Source organism: Benincasa hispida, chromosome 3 (genome assembly GCF_027475165.1).
Source record: "Benincasa hispida cultivar pf3 chromosome 3, pf3_genome.v1.1, whole genome shotgun sequence".
NCBI lineage: Eukaryota > Viridiplantae > Streptophyta > Magnoliopsida > Cucurbitales > Cucurbitaceae > Benincasa > Benincasa hispida.
In genome coordinates, this window is record NC_143480.1 from 28,735,894 (window position 1) to 28,752,841 (window position 16,948).

The 16,948-nt window shown below is 33.3% G+C and overlaps 1 protein-coding gene and 1 non-coding gene across 3 annotated transcripts; one reads left to right on the forward strand and one right to left on the reverse strand.

Annotated features, from left to right (window-relative positions):
* Window positions 1-4,480: 4,480 nt before the first annotated feature.
* On the forward strand, window positions 4,481-9,836 carry U1-70K (U1 small nuclear ribonucleoprotein-70K). 2 transcript variants are annotated; one of them, XM_090312477.1, is made up of 11 exons: window positions 4,481-4,855; window positions 5,306-5,420; window positions 5,526-5,605; window positions 6,163-6,238; window positions 6,324-6,388; window positions 6,466-6,528; window positions 7,934-8,015; window positions 8,115-8,277; window positions 8,504-8,575; window positions 8,713-9,439; window positions 9,501-9,836. In XM_090312477.1, exons 1-10 carry the CDS (start codon window positions 4,757-4,759, stop codon window positions 9,419-9,421), a joined length of 1,524 nt encoding a protein of 507 aa, XP_090168603.1. In that variant the 5' UTR covers window positions 4,481-4,756; the 3' UTR covers window positions 9,422-9,439; window positions 9,501-9,836. The 2 variants fall into 2 exon arrangements, with proteins under 2 accessions (XP_090168603.1, XP_038881482.2); XM_039025554.2 differs by having other exon boundaries at window positions 9,538-9,836.
* A 6,384-nt stretch (window positions 9,837-16,220) lies between these two features.
* TRNAE-UUC (transfer RNA glutamic acid (anticodon UUC)) lies at window positions 16,221-16,292 on the reverse strand. The gene has a single exon. It is a non-coding gene; the product is annotated as a tRNA-Glu (tRNA).
* Window positions 16,293-16,948: the final 656 nt, after the last annotated feature.

The window sequence follows — 16,948 nt, forward strand, 5'->3', positions numbered from 1 at the left end:
TTGTGCCGACTTTTTCTTCGTAATTTAATGAGATAGTGGGAGGTTGCATTTAATTTTCGTAACTAAAGGATAAAATGAAAATTGTTTTCATTTTGCAAAGAATGAGACATTCGCTCACCAAATTATGTATACTGCCTATCGCACAGCAAACCGAGAGCATACACAACAGCTCAACATTTACTAAACGATCGTGTACACGCGCGCCTTTTTCTGAACGATCACATAGAATTTACTAAACGATCGTCTAGCGTTTTCTAAGCGATTGCGCGCCTGAGTGTTTTATTAAACGATCGTCTATACGATCTTGCCCCTTTTACCTCACGATCATCCACCTTTACCTAAACGATCAAGCATCCGTCTATACGATAGACACCCGACTCCCACTTGCTTAGTCGTGGTAAATGATCATTCTTTCCTCCTTCCCTCTACCAAATCCAACAGAGCCCACACCTTCTGGATTCTCACTTTAAGAATATCGAGGGTTTTGAGTGGTGAAGTCTTCCCTTGCTGCCTTGTTCGTGAGGAGTCTATTCGTGGGTAGACGACAGACGACACCATGATTTGGTGGACGATTGATTTGGATAATCTCAACAAGAGTGAGAGGTGTAGTCTGTTGGACGAGAATGAGATTTCTATGATGAAGGGTTCTTCAACTGATACGTATCTTGTTCTTTTTGTTGTTTAAGTTTCAAAACATGCCTGTAATTTATTATTAATGCAAGTCTGTTTGATTGTGAATGCAGTAATTCTGTCACAATGAGTTTAGAACGATCTTGCTTCCGCTCAGAGGTACTCTTTGATAAGAGTTCCTTCAATTGGTTTTCCAACTTCTTAATTCCTCCCCCCAATATTGGAAAATTCGTCTCATTAAAATGACAATAGCAAATCGACAGTGAATACGTCACCCATCAAGGGTTCAAGATATTTGATAATTGATGAGGAATCATATCCAATATATATTCCTAACCTCATTTGAGGACCTATCTTAGTACGTTGTGGTGGAGCAATTAGAACATATATTGTACAAAAAAATTCTCAAATGGAAAATATTTGGCTCATGACCATAAGCTAATTGTAATGGTGAGTACTTATGATAAGATGGCCTAATGCGTACAAGTGATGATGCATGCAAAATAGCATGTCCCCATATAAATGTAGGCAGTTTAGCTCTTATAAGCAATGATCTAGCAATTAACTGCAAACGTTTTATAAATGATTATGCCAAACCATTTTGTATATGACATGAGCCACAAGATGTTCAACAGTTATCCAAATTGATATACAATAATTATCAAAAGCTTGGGTTGTAAATTTATCAGCATTATCAAGACGAATGGTCTTAATTGTATAATCAAGAAATTGTGCTCTTAACTAAATTATTTGAGCAAGTAATCTTACAAAAGCTAGATTTCGACTTGATAATAAGCACATGTAAATCCATTTGTTGGATGCGTCCATTAATATCATAAAATATCTAAATGGTCCACTTAGTGGGTTAATAGATACACATATATCACCATGAATTCGTTCTAAAAATGCAGGTGATTCAGTTGCTATTTTGACTGTGATGGTCTAATAATTAATTTGCCTTGAGAGCAAGCATCACATGATAATTCATTATATTGAAGAATCTTCTGGCTCTTCAATGGACGTCTATTTGAATTCTCAATAATTCTTCTCATCATTACAGACCTTGGATGACCTAATATGTCATGCCAAATTGTAAATATGTCTAGATTCATTAACTTCAGGTTCATTGTCGCACATGTTTCAATTACTCATATATGAGTATAATATAATCCAAAAGATAAAGCAAACAATTTTTTCAGTATACGTTTTTCATATGAGACAGTAGATACGATATAAAGATACTCCATATTATTCTTTCTATCGGTCTCAATATGATAATCATTGCAACATATATCTTTAAAACTAAGTAATATGATGTAAAGATACTCCATATTATTCTTTATATCAATTTCAATATGATAACCATTGCAACATATATATTTAAAACCAAGTAGATTTCTCTTTGATTGACTAGAAGATATATTGCCAATTGTAAATTATGTTCCTCTAGGTAAAATAATATTTACTTTTCCAAACCCTTCAATTAGGTTTGCAGAACCTGATATTGTATTGACCTTTACTTCCAACTAGGGGTGGCCATTCAAACTGCAAAAACTGAACCCGTTCCTAAAAATTGAACCGAACTGAATCGAAAACTCAATGAAACCGAAAAATGTGGTTCGGTCCGATTTGAAGAAATTTAGAAATCGAATTAATTTGGTTCAGTTCAGTTTCAATTTCAAAAACTAAATTTGAAACCGAAGCAAACTGTTTTTAACTAATATATATATTTAAGAGTAAAACCGAATTTAAAATCGAACCATTTTTAATTTAAAGAACAAAACCAAATTTAAAATCGAATCGAATCGAATCGAACCGAACCGTTTTTTAATAAAAAAAAAATTAAACATAGATTTTTTAAAAATGCCAAAATCGAATTTGAAACCGAACCACATCGATTCGATTTGAACAAATAAATCGGTTCAGTTCGGTTTCACATATTAGAAAATCCAGTTCGGTTTGATTTGACCATCAAACCAAACCGAACTGAACCATTTCTACCCCTACTTCTAGCATTGTCAGTTTGAAAAAATATTTTCTACTTGTAAGTATTGTATGTATAGTTGTACTATCTGCTAGACATAGATCTTCTTTACTCATTTTTTTGTCAACCAACATATGAAAATGATCTAGGTCTTTTCATTAAAAGAAGATAATTACAATAAGAAAAATAATGTTTGGAATTTACAAAGGTTAACATCTACTAAGCGGGAAAAAAAACATGGAGATAAATAAAAAAACAACATTAAGTCTAAATATTTTCAAAATCAACAGAAACACTTGATGTTCCACCTTCTTTCGATTTTCTATTATGGAGATTCAAAGAAGTCCGCCACATCCAAATTTTTCATATGTGATGGGTCAAATAATCATTATTTTGGTATGCAAAATTTGCTTCCACATTTTTCTCTCTTTCTTTTAGGAATGCTTGATAGAGATTGACTAAGTGTTTTGACGTACGTCAGGTACATGGCCAATGCCCAGTCATTCGACATTGGAAGATTTATTTTCAACACTTTTTGAACTCTTATCTCGTGGAGCTTTTCCTTTGTGATCATCATTTTGTGTGGTTCTTTTGAAATTTGAATGATTAGAATGACCACCATGAAAATAATAGTTATTTCTTCATCTGCCATGGTCACAACCTCGACCACAACCACGATTATGATTAAAATTCACAGCATTCACTTCAAGGAATGGAGTTGTTCCAATTGGTTGAGATTCATGATTTTTCATTAATAACTTGTTATTTTGTTCGTTCACGAAAAGATATGAAATTAGTTCAGAATATTGTTTAAAACCTTTCTCTCGATATTGCTGCCGCAGGAGTATATTTGAGACATGAAACGTAGAAAATGTCTTCTTTAACATATCATCATCAGTAATTTTCTCTCTACATAACAATAGTTTCAAACTGATTTTAAATAATGCAAAGTTGTAATCACTTACTGATTTGAAATCTTGCAGCCTCGAGTGCATCCACTCATAACGAACTTTAGAAAAAATAACTGTTTTTTTTTTTTTTTTTTTATGATCATACATGTCTTTCCAAAATTTTCACAAGATATTGGGATATTTTATTATAAGATACTCCATTTTCAATCCATCGTGGAGATGATAACGAAGGAAAATCATAGCGTTTGTTTTGTCCTAATTGGATGTTGTATTTTCTTCTTTAATAGATTCATAGCATCCATCTGGATTTCGCCATCAAGTACACATGACAAACAATTACTGGCGTTAATATCAAGGGCAAAAATTCTAATTTTTTTAGATTTGTCATGGCAACACTATCATAAAATATTGTATTTATATTAGAAATCTAATAGATATTAAATATGCAAAATAATGTTAAATATATTAATTATAACAAAGAGGAAAAAATCGACATACCTTTAGAACTTACCTTTAGAGAGGAAAATGGTAGAAGCTCGTGCTGATAATATGTTGTGAGTTTGAGAAGCACAATGATGCATAACGAGAACACAAATATGGAGAAAATATAATATAACAACAATATATAATAAAATAAATAAATAACAAAAAGTAAATAAAATAACAAAAAATGAATTTCTCCCATTTCTCCAATCTTTTTGGATTGGTCACTAATATGTGTATCTTTCAAGACTCACAAAGAGGTGGATTACATGAACATTAATATTGTGTAATTTTAAGACACATTAATAACATATGGAATAATGAATAAGTGATACATGATCAATAGACACTAATAATGGACACATTACACCTAATTTAACATATTTATAATAATATCATTATTTGTTTAATATTTTGATAGGGCAGCCTAACATTTCAGGGTTATAAATTTTATAGGTTTCCCCAAAATAAAAAAGAAATTAAAGAGAATAATTAGTGAAGTTGTCTGTAATTTTGGCCCAAGGAGAATCCGACCTAGCAGAATAGTCTGTATATAAATAGCGTCGATAAAACGTGAAACCTTTTCCGCCTTTTGGCTGCCGCCTCCTCCAGTTTCCTCCGTTTCGACCCGACTGTACGAATTAGATCCGAGCAAAGAGCACTCACCAATGTTATCTCTCCACTCCATTTGATTTCTTGTATCAATTACTTGTAATCGAATTAGTCTGAGGGACGATACTGCGCTACCATGGGGGATTACAATGATGCCTTCATGCGAAACCAAAACGCGGCGGTTCAGGCTCGTACTAAGGCCCAGAATCGTGCCAATGTCCTTCAACTCAAACTGGTAGGTGGAATTTTTTCTATTATTATTATGATTTCTGTAGAAGCCTTCGATTGTTCTATGTTTTTTGTTTGATTGAAGTTAGCTAGGGTTCGAGAAGTCGTTTCGCATTCGTTAATTAGAAGAGATGCAGATTTGTTCTTTTTGTGTGGCAAAATTGTGCATATATGTTGTTGTAATGATTATTGCGTATTCATAATGATTGATTTTCGTTTTCTTGGTTAGAGATAATAAATTAAGTTCTCTCCGTCGAATGACTCATACGACTGTTAACAGCGTCTTGTCAATGAAATGTCTCGTTTCTCGTTAAAAGGAAAAAATTGTGTGATGCGACGACTTAATATTATCGTTGAGGGTCGAAATTTCAGATTATGGTTTTCAAAGAAGCTATATGGGTTTGTAGAAAATTCGATTGTGGAATGTATCGGGTTCTTAATTTTCCTTCTCGTGCAGATTGGGCAGAGTCATCCCACTGGTCTTACGGCCAATCTCCTGAAGCTCTTTGAGCCCCGACCGCCTTTGGAGTTCAAACCTCCACCGGAGAAAAGAAAATGTCCACCATTAACAGGTTTTTAGTACTTTTCAAAAGTTGTATGCTATTTATTTATTTTTTATGAGTTTATTACTTTATTGTTATTGCCGAGGGATAATTGTTTCTCATTTTGTTTTGAAGGGATGGCCCAGTTTGTGAGTAGTTTTGCAGAACCTGATGATCCGGAATATGCACCCCCTGTTCAAAAGGGTGAAACTCCGGTAAGATAATTTACTTCTTGATGATTGTCTGAACTACGTTCCCAACCCTTCTATGATTGAATTTCGAAGAGTTTGTACCCTCCTTCCCTGCATATTATAGGGAAAGTGAGCATTACGTATTGTTATAACTTAGAGGCTGTTTGGCAGCTTGCTGAGCAATATGGTTTGTTTTTAAACATAGTTTGAGGCATTTTAATTACGTAGCTTGTAAATTTTAAGGAGAGCATGTAACAATTCATTTTCCCATGATTGTTGAAGTGTGGCTAAAACTGTTTTAAACATAAAAAATATTAAATCAAGTATGGTTTAACTGAACTTTTGTTACTAAAATACAAGAAACAAATTTTGAAAATAACTTCTGTGCTGCCTCCTAGATAAGGTGTTATCTTTGTCGGTCTATGTTGCACGTTAGCAGTAAAAGTTCCTATCATTCCAAATGATCTTTACTAGTTTCTGAAGGCTGGATTTGTAAAATGATAGTGAATTGTGTATAAAGGCATGGGAATTGAGAAGTTACCACTTGAGATTCTGAGCAACCTGAAATCTTAACTTTTCAGGCAGAAAGGAGGGCCAGAATTCACTTGCTCAGAATTGAAAAGGGTGCAGAGAAAGCTGCTGAGGAGCTGCCAAAATGTGATACATCTCTTCAGTTCTTACCTTGAGTTTGTAGGTAAAAGTTTGTCAATGTCACGTGTCTTACATATGTACTTTTGTGCAGATCTTGAACGTGATGATCCAAATGTTACCGGAGATCCATACAAAACACTCTTTGTGGCTAGGCTGGTGTGTAAAATGTTCTGTACATGATTCTTTAACTTAAGTTTAATTTTTCACTGAAAATCATTGTTACCCATTGGCAGAATTATGAGACAACTGAGAGCAGAATCAAAAGAGAGTTCGAGTCTTATGGGCCAATCAAGCGGGTAGGTATTTGAGCATCCTCATGGGGCTCGGTAAGAGGTTAATATTATATGTGGTCAAATAAAGGCTTTATTTTTACAATCAGAAATATTTTTTTTGGTAGTTATCTTGTTTTTGGTCCATTTTCCTTTAAAATTATTTTCTAGAATCTATACCATAATACATTCTAAACCACCATGAATTGGTCTAATGGCATACCTAAACATGGATTTTCTTGGATCGGTTGTCTCAGGTAATAGATTTTCTTGTAATGTTTTGTGTTGTTGTAGTGACGATAAAATGGTTCATGCTTTTTCTTTAACTAACCCATCAGAAAATTCCACTGGCCTTCCAAACTACATATGGACATGCCAAACAGGTCATTTAATTGTTCCCCCCCCCTTCAACTTTCTTCCCCTTTAAAGTAGTCAAATTTCTGGGTAAGTTTTTATGGGAGTAATACATATTGCTACCTGACTGGATCCTTATAGTGCAACCAAGTTTGAAGAAAGATTAACGCCAAACACCTCCCTGGACTCATCATTGATAATTCAAGCTCCTAATAGTCTCTCAGGTAAAGCTGCTGGTATGCAGTCATGACTTTCATGTGTATTTCATTTTCCTCTTAGTGCCCGTGTCTTTGCCCAGATCTAGTTGGGCTAGAGAATTCTTGAGGCATGATGTTAATAGGAAACTCCTTAGTCAAATTCTATACATCAAGATTCCTGGTAAGGAGGCAGTTATTCTACATTCAGCCAAGTATTATTCATGATATCAGTATTTCTATGGTTCTGATTCCAAACACGGTGCACTTCACCATGCGTTGAAAGCTGGAAATTTTAGGTTGGGCAGTGGAGTGATTGACTTTGCTTTTTGGCCTTTGTATTGAAGCAACAAAGGAGATTGTCAACTTCCCTATTTTCCTGCCCTGGGTAAAACACATAGGGAGTATTAGCATCTCTTTCTCCTTTGAATTTTGTACTGCATAGATTTTCTGCTGCTAAAAGTTTTACTTTTGGCTTTAGAGGCATCAAAAAATCTCGCCGTTGAGAAGATTTCCTGGTATTTCCTGTATTACATATACCTTTTTTGATTATTTGAAAAATAATTTCCCTGGTAAGGGGAGTTTAGTATGTTCTGTTCAACAACTGGTAAAATGGCCACAAATACTTCAGTTTTTCCGACTCTAGCTGGTGGAGATGCATCTCGCGATGGAAGCTCTATGATTTAAAGGTGAGCACGGCTAATTAGGCATAGTGCCTGTCTGCCGTGCCATAGGATTAGCTTATAATGAACTTTCTTTCAGTACTTATCTAGATATAAACTAAGAAAATCTTTATGGAGAATCAAGAATGTATAATGGATAGAGATATTTAACTTTTCTTCTGCAATATGACTTCTTGTATTGTAATTTTCTGTGTTTTGCAGGTCCGATTGATTACGGATAAAGTGACAGGTAAACCTAAAGGCTACGCTTTCATTGAGTACATGCACAAAAGAGATATGAAAGGTTTGTTTCAATTAACTTGTATTTTGAACACTTTTCTATTTGTTTAATTTCTCTATTTGAAACTAATTAATCTAGTCACCTCCATTTGAAACTACTCAGCCGCATATAAGCAAGCTGATGGTAGGAAGATTGATGGTAGGAGGGTACTAGTGGATGTAGAACGAGGTAGAACAGTACCAAATTGGCGACCCCGCCGGCTGGGTGGTGGTCTTGGAACTACGAGAGTGGGAGGTGAAGAAAATAGCCAGAGGCACTCTGGAAGGTAGTTAATATGATGTCAACAACTCCTGCGCTTTCAAGTGCAAGCTATTGAGAAATATTGATGATTTATAGTAGTATGAAACAAAAATGAATGCGTGTTTATGATTCTTGATCTGATGTTTTTTTGTCTTCGGCAGTTTTAATTTTTTGTTGATTGCTGAAAATTTGTAAATATGAGATTGAATTTAATATATTACATAAGCTGAAAGCATCTGTAATTTGTTTAGGGAACAACAACAGGCTGGTGCACCATCTAGATCAGAGGAGCCTAGGGCTCGTGAAGATCGCCATGCAGAGCGGTATGATCCATATATTTTTCTTTTCATCTTGGTGGGTCTATTTATGCTTCTTTCAATTAATAGTTCAGCAAAGGTAACTTCATTTTATTTTTAATTCTAAGATGATATGTAATTGGGTTTCACTTCAATGTTTTCAGAGATAGGGAAAAGTCTTATGACAAGGGAAGAGACCGAGAAAGAGATAGAGAGAAGTCTCGTGAACGTTCCCATGAGAGATCTAAGGACCGTGACGTCAGAGAGGACAGGCATCACAGAGATCGTGATAGGACTAGGGATAGAGATAGGGATAGGGATAGAGAGAGAGATCGTGGCTATGACCGTGATAGAACACGTGATCGAGGAAGGGATCGAGGTCGTGACTATGATCGTGACAGAGATCGAGATCGGGATCGTCATCGGGATAGAGATAAGGAGAGGGATCGGGATCGGGATCATGAAGGGGGATATCCAGACCCTGATCGTGGTCGCTCCCATGATAGGGACGATTATGATCGGATTGAATCAAAATATGAAAAGGATAGACATGGTGATAGGGACAGGGATATTGATCGTGCTGAAACTGAGGATGGTCGTGGGTGGTATGATCAGCCTGAACATGGGCACAGACACCCAGATACTGATCATGATCCCCAGTACTATGATCACTTTGAACATAACCGAAGTCGAGGGCAATATGATCACTCAGAAGGCCATCGTGACCAAGATCGTTATGATCAGTATGATGATAGAATGGAGGATGATTACCCTTATGAACGTGGCACTTCTGAATCACATGATAGAGAGAGGTCTCGTGATTTGAATCATGAATATAAGCGCAGTGAGAGATCTCATTCGAGAGAGTACTAGTGGCGGTGCGTTCTGCTGGTAAGTATCTCTGCTCACTTGCTCCCTTTTTATAGTTTATAATATAACTCACGAACACCAGCCCTTCCCCATATGCATTCTTGAATGTTCTTTTTCAGGTTAAAGATGACATCAAAGTTCATGAAAATATTATGTTGCGGCTGTGTTCGGTGTGGGGATTGTGTCTTCTTTTAATTGACCTATAGTTGCTCAAACAAACATCTTGATATGCCTGATGCTGTATGTTGGAAGTTTCAGTTTCATCGTTGATGCTGTATGTTCTTGGAAGTTTCAATTGCAGATTTTTGCACAGTTTATTTATGTGCTAAAAACTCCTTTGACTTAATGACATGTGTATTAGTTTGGGACCGTGATTTTTAAGCGCCGAGAGTGGTTATAAAACGTTTTGTATGCTTCATTCGATTGATCGTTTTGGAAAAGGCTGTACGTTTGCTGTGAGAATTTTTTTATCAAATTGTTCGTTTTGAAAAAGTTTGATCAAATCGAACTGTCCAAACGTACAAAAATGATTGTTTTGAAACAAAGCAAAAATCTCCTTCGGTGGAAGGATTTGATTTACACATGGATCAGTATGCCATTTGACAACACAAATTCAGAAATCATATTTCATATTTCATTTTTATATATTTATAAATTATTCGCTAATATGAACATAAACCATGCTTAACTTATTCTGAACATTGATTATGTTAAAAATTTATATAATCATTATTGTGTTATATTAATGCTATAGTATGAATATTTTATATTAACAAAAAATGGATTGAGTTTATTGAATGAAATTCTATATCTATTAATGCTTTTATCTATTCTTATTGCAATTGTACATTCTATCAGCAAATCTAAATACATAAAATAAAATTCTTATCAATTATTTAAGCTTTATATATAATTTTTCTCAATTTCTCACGTTAATTTGCATCTTATTTAAAGAATTGAATTCTTAGTCCAACTCTAAGAATAAAAACAAATTAAGAAAATGCTTCGTTTTTAAAACTATTTGTAATAAGTAGATAATAAATAAAAAAAATTTAGGATGAAAGATGTATTTATAGATTTAATTTTTGAAATTTAAAAATTAAAAATTAAATAATTATCGAGCGACTTATTAATAAATTTGTTTTTTTTTTTTTCTAGTCATGAACCATATTTTGTTTGATAGATAAGAGACGTATAAATGACATATTTTAAGTCTTAATATTTTGGAAGTTACGACTTAAGGATGAACATTACAATGCATTTACAAATTACAAAAATACAATTGTTACAAAATAAAGATGAAAAGTGATTTTCACGATAGACACTAAGCTTGTTGCAAATTTCAAACTATAAGATCAAAAAGATTAAATATTAAAATTTATTAGAAGTGTTGTTTGGATAAATGGCCAAAACGTATTGGATTTTTTAAAAATTGGCCAACATGGTCAAAAGACCCCAACAATTCTAATGGTAACTTAAACTATTAAAGTAAATGACAAGTATACCCTTATTTGATCCCTACATTTTTTTTTTGGTATTTAAAAACAAAATCTTATTATCTAACCACCTAATTTTAAAAACAAGCTAGAAAATATTCCTTAAATCTACATTAATCACGAATCTCTCCAAATTTTAAAAAATATCATATTTATTTTTAAAATAGATATTTAGGTTTGTGAAAAGATCCAACATTCCGAAAATACAAAGTAATTAGATGAAAAACATGCCACAAATAATTTACACTAAAAGAACAACTAAATTTTTATGAGTTTTCTATACAAATATATTGTATTAAAACCAGTTAATTAACTCTTTATCAAACTTAACAATTTTATACTAAAAAGAAATATACCTATCAACTTCCTTGTAACAACTAAACTAACAATAAATCATTGTTGTAACGACCCGATCTTTTGAGTACTAGGGTCTTTACTCATAATTACACATTTACATTCAAAACATTTTGACCATTGAGGAAAATAAAATTTCATTAAAATAATAAAGACAGTTTTCCAAAATAAATAACAAATAAGAAAAACCTTTGTTCGGGGCCCCTAAAATAATGAAAAAAAATAACTTAAACAAATAAAATTTTGACCAACATTGAGTTTCAAATCAAAACTTTTAAATAGCTTGAAAACGTAAACTGAGCGGAAGCGATTTACATGTCCCATATGGCACGATCACAGATCCCTCTCGTCACCCGACAGTCCGTTCCGATTATTACCTGAAAAACATAAATTAAGAAAGGTTGAGTATAAAATACTAAGTAAGAGATCCCATTACCGGGATCAAGTTATGCATCCACGAGCAGAGAGTGATGGGCCCGTGGTTCAAACAACTACATCTGTCTTAGATGATGAAAAGAAACTAAAGGACGTACTGTCTTGCCTTGACATGTATGTCTAGCGGCCCGTAAACATACCGTCAAACATGAAAAATAACATGAGTGTGAACATGTCGATTCACGCATGTCTAGCGGCCCGTAGGCACACTGTCAAACATGGAAAAATAACATGAATGTAAACCCGTCAACTCACACATGTCTAGCGGCCCATAGGCATACTGTTAAATATGAAAAATAACATGAACGTGAACCTGTCAACTCACGCATGTCTAGTGGTCTGTAAGCACGCCGTCAAATATGAAAATAACATGAACGTGAACCTGTCGACTCACGCATGTCTAACGGCCCGTAGGCACACCGTTAAACATGAACGTGAACCTGTCGACTCACGCATGTCTAGCGGCTCGTAGGCACACCATCAAACATGAAACTAGACCCGTCGATCATCTGAAATAAAACATGCGTCAAGGCGAGACGATAAACTGCCCTATCATAATTTTAATACTGATTAGAAATTTGAACATGCTTATAATACTTATAACTGTCATGCAACAAGTATATCACAAAGACAAAATCATGTTTCTAAAGTCCATTAATTAACTTTGTAAATCTAATCTAGGCCGTCTGACATGAAGACACCGATAATAGTACCACTTACCTCAACTTGGTCACAAAAGTCCACGCAAATAATTCCTTAAAACATTTGGAAAACTTGAATCAAACCAAAGTTGTGGCTTGATCCAAGACAAATTCCAAAACTTGATTCAATTAGCCAATCTGATGAAGAATTAAATCCAAAAGCAATAACTTAATTTTTCCACTACTATTCTCAGTCCAAAAAAATAATAAACCAACAACTTACCTGATCTTTACCAATTTTCTGCAAAACAAAAAATGGTCTCTAGCTTAATGTCAATGCCTCAAAACTTTCAAATCTTGAATCTAAGTTTCACACCAAAGAGAGGTTACTAATTTAACCCAAAATCAAATGGGTGAATTTCACCTCCTAAATTATAAGAAAAATAAGTCTTACCCAAGGTTTTTCTCAAAATTCTAGCAAAGATCGGATAAGTGGTGGTTGATGGCACGTCGGCTCGTGGCTGCCATAGATAGGCAACGGGTGTTGCTGTTGGATGGAATAAATTGTTTAGGCTAGTGGCTGGTAGTGAGGGTCTTGTATGAGGAGGGTTTGCGAGAGTGAGAGAGAAGCAAATTTCTAGTTTTACATATTTTATTCAGCAGCAATTACGAACAAACCAGAGCTTAAAAAAATGATGCAACCGTTCAAAATGAAACTCAGTCTCGAACTGACCAAATTTGAGCACGATCCAACGGTTCAAACTTCGTAAATCAACAATTTTGTGGAAGTTGTCGCAGACTTTCTCCCAATTTTTGGTCTCTTTTCACTCTCATTTAATTTCGAAAGAATCTCAATTCTTTTATTTTTTAAAATTTTTAAAAGATAAATAAAATATTTTATCACAATATCTCCAAAATCTCCAAAGATTCTATTAAATCTATAAATCAATTAACTTTTCAAATTATCTCAAAACCACATGAAATTAATTATCTCTTAATTTTTTTTTTTATTAAGTTGACCCTAAAATTCAAAATTAAAGGGAAGCAAAATTCAATATTTTCAAGATAATCAGTTCGAATATCTAATCAATTAAATTCAATTTAACCAATAAAATTTCTTTCAATTATTTCAATTTAATTCCAATTTTCCAAATGAAAGGGAAATTTAAACTCAATAATTTTAGATAATTAACTTAAATTTTTCTAAAATTCGAGATGTTATAATTATAATCTTACAAATATCTTGTACTAAAAAGAACTAAGGTCTATGTCGTTTTGAATCACATAAATATATACGTGAAACAAAAATGTCAGTTTTTGATAAACCTAATCTTATACGAATATGATGTACTAAAAAGGTAAAATCTTCATCAGATTGAGCTCCATAATACAATGTACTTGAAAAAATTAGATTGTAACAATGAAATATGCGTATAATTTGATAACTTATTTGCAAAGATGTATTTTGTAACATCTCGAATTTTAGAAAAATTTAAGTTTATTATATAAAATTATTGAGTTTAAATTTTCCTTTCATTTGAAAAATTGGGGTTAAATTGAAAAACTTTTATTGGTTAAATTGAATTTAATTGATTAGATATTCGAACTAATATTCCTTTTGATTTTGGATTTTAGGATCAACTTAAAAAACAAAAATTAAAGAGATGATTAATTTCATGTGGTTAAATTGATTAAATTTTTGGAAGGATTTAATTTGTATCAAATTGATGGATATGATGCCTTTAATTTTGGTTTTTGAAGCCTAAATTAACATAATTTGAAAAGTTAATTGATTTATAAATTTAATAAAATCTTTGGAGATTTTGGAGATATTGTGATAAAATATTTTATTTATCTTTTCAAAATTGAAAAAAAAAAATTGAGATTTTTTTTTCGAAATAAGAGGTCAAAAATTGGAGAGAAAACAATTCGATTTTTCAGCGACAACTTTCAAAAAATTGTCGATTTCCAGAGTTTGAACCATTGGATCGTACTCAAATTTGGTCAAACTGTTCGAGACATATGGAATTTCATTTTGAACGGTTGGATCGTTGTTTGAAGTTATGGTTTGTTCGTAATTGTTGCTGAATAAAATCTGTAAAACTAGAAATTCTCTTTCTCTCCCGCTCTCGCAAACCCTCCTCATGCAAGACCCTCGCTACCAGCCGCTAGCCTAAATAATTTATGCCATCTGACAGCAACACCCGCTGCCTATCGATAGTATCCACGAGCCGACGTGCCATCTATCGCCACTACCCGATCTTTGTCGGAGTCTTGAGAAAAACCTTGGTAAGATTTATTTTTCCTTATAATTTGGGAGGTGAAATTCACCTATTTAATTTGGGTTAGATTAGTAACCTCTCTTAGATTCAAGATTTGGAAGTTTTGAGGCATTGACCATCAAGCTAGAGACCATTTTGTTTTGCAGAAAAGTAAATTTTGTAAGTTGTTGGATGGTTATTCTTTTGGATTGAGAGTAATAGTGGAAAATTAAGTTATTGATTTTGGATCTAATTCTTGATCAGATTGGCTAATTGAATCAAGTTTTGGAATTTGTCTTGAACAAAGCCACAACTTTAGGTTGATTCAAGTGTGCTAAAGAAGTTCTAAGGAGATTTTGTTTTGCGTTTTTTACCAAGTTGAGATAAGTGATACTATTACCGATGTCTTCGTGCCAGGCCACCTAGATTAGACCTATCAAGTTACTTGGTGGACTTTAGAGCATGATTTTGTTTCAAGTATTATGAGCATGTTAAAATTTCTAATCAGTACTGATATTATGTATGTGATGCATGAATAGACTAGTAGAGCGGTTTATTGTCTCGCCTTGACGCATGTTATTATTATGTTTGACGGTGTGCCTACGGTTCGCTAGACATGCATGAACTGACAGGTTTATGTTCATGTTATTATCATGTTTGACGATGTGCCTACGGGCTAATAGACATGCGTGAGCCGACAGGTTTATGTTCATGTTACTTTTATTTTCATGTTTCATGTTTTGACAGTATGCTGGGCCGCTAGACATGTGTGAACCGACAGGTTAACGTTCATGTTATTATCATATTTGACGGTGTGCCTACAGGCCGCTAGACATGCATGAGTTGATTGGTTTACATTCATGTTATTATTATGTTTGACGGTGTGCCTACTGACCGTTAGACATGCGTGGGTTGACGGGTTCACGTTCATGTTATTATCATGTTTGACGGTGTGCCTGCGGGCCGCTAGACATGTGTTTCAAGGCAAGATAGTACGTCTTTTGGTTTTCCTTTCATCATAAAAAAAATCGATGTAGCTGTATGAGCCACGAGCTATTTTTCTTTGCTTGTGGATGCATAGCTTGATCCCAGTAATGGGATCACTTACTGAGTATTTTATACTAAACATTTCCTAATTTATGTTTTTCAGGTAATGATGCGGGTGACGAGAGGGACTTGTGATGTACCATATAGGACATGTAAATCGCTTCCGCTCAGTTTACGTTTTCAAGCTATTTAAAAGTTTTGATTTGAAACTTAATGTTGGTCAAAATTTTATTTGCTTAAGTTATTTTTTTTTCCTTTATTATTTTAGGGGCTCCGAATAAAGGTTTTACTTATTTGTTATTTATTTTAGAAAACTGTCTTTATTATTTTAATAAAATTTATTTTCCTCAATGGTCGAAATATTTTGAATGTAAATATATAGTTATAAGTAACGACCCTTGTTAGAGTACCAAAAAAGATCTTACATATTTTGATTTTGATTTTCACATCTTCCATATATATCTCATCATCTTATAAAAAGAAGTATATATACTTCATCAAACTGAAGGTTTTTTTTTCTTATTAAACAAGAGGGGAGGAAAAACACATAAATAATGAATAAAAAAAGTTCCGTTGCCGGGAATCGAACCCGGGTCTCCTGGGTGAAAGCCAGATATCCTAACCGCTGGACGACAACGGATTGTTGAGAACTCTTCGAACTAAATTTTACCTAACATATATTTTGTTACTATTTTCAGCCTCTACTAAATGGAAATTCATTGTTGTTTTGTTGAATGTACGGAGGCTAAATTTTAAAATTTTGAAGGTTTAAAAATGACAAATTAATATAAACTTTATTTTTATCTATTTCATTTTAGTATCAAGTTCAAATATGAGATGCATGTTTGAAAATTGAACGGACATATGATACTTTTTTCTATTATTGTTGTTTAAACTTTCAAATGATGTATAGTTAAAAAGAAAAAAAAAACATATGAAAACATTACGCTATTGGATTATGTCTATGAGGTTTGAGTTTGGTTGTATTTTGGTTATTGAATTTTCAAATTCTACGTTTTAATCTTTGAAGTCCGAATTTGGTTAAATAATAAAGCTAGTTATTTCAAAGTTAAAGATTATTTGAGATCATAATTGGGTAAATAATTAAAATAATTTTCATGAAAGAATACAAACTAAAAATAAAGAGTATTCTTAGTAGTTAGTGAATATGTATACCAGGTAAATTTGGATAATTAATAGTACATGGAACAAAATTCAAGACAGAAAGACCAGAGAGATTTTTAACAAGTTATAGAAATATTATTGAAAAATTACATGTTTGGTCCATCATATTTG

Excerpts from the sequence above, each read along its gene's own strand:
- U1-70K (XM_090312477.1), top strand. The coding sequence starts at position 4,757 with ATGGGGGATTACAATGATGCCTTCATGCGAAACCAAAACGCGGCGGTT. Across the intron at positions 5,606-6,162 it reads TTCAAAAGGGTGAAACTCCG|GCAGAAAGGAGGGCCAGAAT; the intron begins GTAAGATAATTT and ends TTAACTTTTCAG. Across the intron at positions 8,576-8,712 it reads GAAGATCGCCATGCAGAGCG|AGATAGGGAAAAGTCTTATG; the intron begins GTATGATCCATA and ends CAATGTTTTCAG.